The 5,118-nt window shown below is 50.0% G+C and overlaps 1 protein-coding gene across 1 annotated transcript; it reads right to left on the reverse strand.

Moving 5' to 3' along the window:
• Positions 1 to 374: 374 nt before the first annotated feature.
• On the reverse strand, positions 375 to 4,694 carry SRSF3 (serine/arginine-rich splicing factor 3). The gene is made up of 5 exons (XM_010148898.1): positions 4,489 to 4,694; positions 3,867 to 4,001; positions 1,669 to 1,707; positions 890 to 976; positions 375 to 640 (listed from the first exon to the last, which is right to left on the reverse strand). Exons 1-5 carry the CDS (start codon positions 4,692 to 4,694, stop codon positions 613 to 615), a joined length of 495 nt encoding a protein of 164 aa, XP_010147200.1. The 3' UTR covers positions 375 to 612.
• Between the last annotated feature and the right edge of the window lie 424 nt (positions 4,695 to 5,118).

A 5,118-nucleotide genomic window follows, 5' to 3' on the forward strand; every position in this document is an offset into this window, starting at 1 on the left:
TACTCCAGTCACATCAAGTACAAGGTAACCGACCCGACGGCTAAAAACCTATATTTCACGTAATATAAAGTAGCTCAGTTCCAGGAACAGAATTCAGAACTGGAGCTCTGGATCAAACTGCAGCTCAAGTCATTCCCTTCACACGCCACCGCCTCGACGTTCCTGACTCTTTCCAAGAACTGCGCTATGAAGCGCCCAATCCTGTTCGCGGCCGCGCTTCCGCAATGAACACCTCTTCATTGCGTGCTTCCTCCGGAAGCCCAGCGCCGGCACGAGAGCCCCCAGCGCCAGAGCCCCTCGTGCGTCGAGACCGGAAGCATCCCATCGACGCAAGACAGCCTGATCACCTCGACACAGAGGAAAACTGGTGTAACGGTACGTTGTAAAGCGATTAATAGTACAAATCATATGACCTGCTCAGAACCATATACAGATTCACATCTTTACATGTGCCACCTGTTACAAGATACAAGGAACAAAGCGAGTTCAACAGCTAAAACATTTTAAAAATGCACCAAGCTTTATGAAGTTTCAAAACAAAACAATGTTCTGTACATACTCCTCCTGCCCTCAGATCTAGCGACTTCCTGTACACAGCTCCTTCCCAGAGTCCTATTTCCTCTCGTTTGACCTGGAGCGACTGAACGAGACAAGACGTGTTAGTGCCCGAGCAGCAGGTTTGCTGCACACCCCCAGCCCAACTCAGCAGGTGACACTCAACCCTCACAAACTACCGCTCAGGCCCCAACTCCAGGTACTCAATCCCTGAAGGACACGAGGACCCGAGTCAATGCTCCCCCACGGCCTACTCCAGCGTTACCGAGACGCAAAAAACATCCATTTCCACAGCTCTACTCAATGTGCACAGCCACTGCAAGACTCCTCTTACCTGCGAGACCTGGAAAAGGAACGGGAAGGCTTGTGGTTCCTCTCCCGTGAGAGTGATCTCTCTCTTCTTCTATCTCTGGAGAGGGACCTGTGGAAGGTGACAAAACAAGATGGTTACAGCCCCAAAACATGGCTGAACCTACGGGTTACAAACCTATCAGAAAAGCTTCCCTTCCGGAGTTAGTTCTTAACTATTCCACCATGAAAAACCTGCCAAGGATCATGGCTCAGCCTTTTAGTTACGCGGCTCGACGCCACAGAACGCAGCTGAAGGGGTGCTGTGACAGGCACCCCCTCCCCTGCACCCGTCTGCATCTCTTCAGGCTGCCAGGGACCCTGCCCCCACTACACGGCACATCCCCCTGTGCTTACACCCGCCGTGCAGCAACCCTATGGGAACACCCAAATCCCACGGGAACTCCAGAACCCACGGAAATCCTAAGGCAGCATCCTTACGCTGCCATAGCACTGCCACCCAACGCTCACGGGGCACAGGCCCCGAGGGAGAGCAGCAAGTCGAAGGGGAACTGGACAACGGGCAGGAACCCTGGAAGGAATTCCCAACAGGGAGGCCAACTTGCTTCCATTCCCAGCATCCTCCAATGGGTAACCCTGGAATCTCAGAGCTGTGAAGGCAGTAACTCCAGGCAAGCGACAGGGCAGCAGCAAACCCGTTTCTCCCCTTTTACCGAGTTCCGACACCCACCAGTGCATACAGCAAACCCCAAATTCAGCTGCTGGCTTCCTGTTAGCCCCCTCTTTAATGAAACTGGTGCGTACCTGCTGCGGCTACGAGAAAAGCTTCTCCTTCGCGGTGATCTAGAACCAGAAAAAGAAATGTGAGGCTTTTTATCGCTTCTTTCAGCATTAACGGAGTGAGGCATTTCCCAACTTGTCAACCTCACTGGTGGGCCCAGGGAACATGCCAAGAATAACTGGCATCCATCATCCAGTCAAAGGCATGGAAAGATTAGGCACTACAACAAAGCTCAGTGTCAACAGCACGTTTCCAACCAGGAATTCACTTTAACTACCAACGCTTCACAGCAGAGCTGTCCAATGCCACACTCTCCGTTTCCACTAAACACAGTGCCCAGAACACCACACCAAAGTCCCACGGGTGGTTCCAAATCACAAAAAAAAAAAAGAGCATAAGAGCAAATGTTTTGGAACCCATGCAAGCCAAAAAGGTCCACAACAAGGCTTAAGAGATACCAAGTGGGAAAAAAAACCAACGTGAAAATGCGCTCAGTGTAAATATTGATAATGCCATTAAGTGCTACATTAGAACTGCATATTTGTGATTGTAATTTTTAACGCCATCGAGTGTGTTTAGACTATTTAAAAAAAATAATAAAAAAAAGTAACCTTAGTTCAGCCCAGTTCATCCCAAAAAGTAATTGTTTTTAAGTTTTGAAAACGGTTAGTAAAACCATTTAAAGGTGATCGGATTGGTTTTGGTTCTGGCAAGGAAAAGCTTGAGTTTGTTAGAGCTTTATTAAAAATTTAGTTTGGCATCTCACATGCAAATAACACCGGTCTGTCCGTCATCCACAGTGCAAGAGCTTCCGTATCACCCTTAAAAGTTTTCTCAAGCAACATAGGTACGTTACCACTCAATTATGCACAGCCAGCCTTTGATTGAGAAAAGTAATTACTTATAAGCCGCTTACTCCTTATTTTAACCAGCAGTAAACTGTATAAGCAGGAAAAACTTACTAGTTTTTGGTTTCAACAAGCTAGAAATGGTGAGGTGAGGCTGCCGGACTGACTGCCAAGAAGAATTTGCTGAAAAGGTTTTGCCAGATGTTGCGTTGTATTTAGTTGGTTGGCGAAGGGGGTGGTGTGGATTTTTCCTGCTTTTTTGTTAGCCGAAGGCTGCTGCTGTAGTTGTTGTGAAGACATTTGGTAAATAAACAGCTGAGCTGATTGGCCGGGAATGTGTGGGCGGTCGAGGTGGCTGCTGCCGATTTGGTTAAGGTTGGAGAGAAGGCTGAGAGAAAACAGCATGCTCGGGAACCAAAGGGCGGTGCAACCTGACGACTGGCCATGCCTGGGTCATGTGAAACGACACCAGCCAAGCTGAATGGGGCGCGCTGGTCACATGACGCTGAAAGGGCTAGTTGACTGGCTAATGCAGACTCAGAGGGTGGTGAGAAGAGACATGATGGTGACTCTGTAACGGGTTCATTTTTATTAATAGATGGACCAAAAAGCATAAGAAAAATGAAAAACAAGCCATCAGTACAACCATCTATTAGCTAACAAATACTCCTAACGTGTTACTTTTCAACAGCAAACGGGTAAGCTCGAACCCCTGACTCGAGGGCCTCACTCACCTGCAACAGGTAAATTCAGCCCCGCAAAAACCGCCGGACAAGCTACTCTGGGTCCACAAACGTGTCAGTTACCAAAAATCCTGCCACGTTTTCCCGCTGGGTTTGCGAGCCTCGAGTGACAGGATGGTCACACGCTGCTTTAATTCCCAACTGACACTCAAGTGGAACGATTCGAGAGGCTTTCAGCAACTGTTAACCTCCGGCTATTCGTTACTCAACAGCTGCCTGCTCGGGACATACTTAAACTGCACAAACCAAGGCCAAACACCCGCATGGAAATGCTACGCTGCTGCATGTCATGTCCTGCCATTATGGAATAAAGGAAAGGAACAGCCTAAGTGGAAGTATGGGGAAGAAAGGGAAAGCGTGACTAGAAGATGAGCAGATTTTAGGAGGAACGAGGATAGCTCCGGGATAGAGGGCGCTGACTACCAACTTGCACAGTGACCTAAGGACAAAAGCCAACATTCAACACAAGTTCACCTCGGTTTTGGGGGGTTTCTTTTAGCATCTGTCATCTCCCAACTGTGATCAGATGGATGAATGTTATCCATCAACATGCTTTAAAAAAGCCTGCCCCTAGGACGCTACGTGGTAACAGTGCCAAGAGCTCTAGGCGTGTACTTTGACCACGGGTACCTGCGACGAGGAGGAGGACTCCTTCTGCGATAGTCGTCTCGAGGACGCCTGCCCCAGGATGGAGGTGGACCACGGTTCCGACTCCGCTTCTCACCATTGGAAAGCTCCACTCTGACACGACACCCGCACAGGGTTCTGGGAAAAGAAAAGACATACAATCATACTGTCACAGGATGGTTTGGGTTGGAAGGGACCTGAAAGATCCCCCAGTTCCAACCCCCCTGCCATGGGCAGGGACACCTTGCACTAGCCCAGGTTGCTCCAAGCCTCATCCAGCCTGGCCTTGGACACTTCCAGGGATGGGGCATCCACAACATCTCTGTGACATCGGTTACAGCAGGCAGAGAAGGAACCGAAGAGTCTCCCTCATCAGTTTTGCCTCTTTGTAGCAACACAAGCGCACCAAGAGGTCCGAGTCACGCCTAACCTGCGAGCCCAACTCCGAAATGCAAAGCTCTTCCTGCACTCTGAAGACAAACTACCCTTTATACGAATAAATACCGCATAACAAATGTGCCCACTCCTTGGTTTTGCCACTGAGGCTTCCCAATTTAAACTGTACCACTTCCCAGTTTCTCCTGTTTTCACCAGGCGAGCCAAACACGCAAGAAGCACGTTTTACCTTCCATCTAGTTCTCTTACTGCATCAGCTGCATCTCGGGGGTCTTCGAATTCCACAAAGGCAAACCCAGGAGGATTTCTCGCCACCCATACGCTGCGCAGTGGTCCATAGTAGCCAAAAGCTCGCTCTAATTCAGTTTTGTTGCCATTGTTCCCAAGGTTACCCACATAAACCTTGCAGTCCAGCGGACAAGAGTCACGATGCATGGCTAGGACGAAAAAAAGATTTAGAAGTAAGTGTTTATTCACCTACAATAGACTAATTCTGCCGGTCGCTCTTCCCAGAGCCTCCAGCAGTGGTATGATCTGTCACGACAGAGGCATTAACCTCGGTGGAAGGGGCGAGGGGGTGGGGAGTGTTCAAAACCAAACACAAAAGCTACCTGCTCTAGCGGAACCGTGACTGAAATTCAGTTTCAGGGAATTTCGTTTACTTTTAAGGCCCCCAAACTCGACGGGGGCTGGGCCTGCAGAGGGAGCGCCGCGCGGGAGACAGAGCCCATTGTTCTCGGGAGCGGGATGCCGGGGAAGCTGCACACGCCGGGGGGAAAAGCAGCGCCATCTGCGGCGGAGACCACGGCGGGAGCGCTCCGGGAATCCCACCCGAGCGCCTCCTCAGCGCTGCGTGCGC

Source organism: Eurypyga helias, unplaced genomic scaffold (genome assembly GCF_000690775.1).
Source record: "Eurypyga helias isolate BGI_N326 unplaced genomic scaffold, ASM69077v1 scaffold12223, whole genome shotgun sequence".
Classification (NCBI taxonomy): domain Eukaryota; kingdom Metazoa; phylum Chordata; class Aves; order Eurypygiformes; family Eurypygidae; genus Eurypyga; species Eurypyga helias.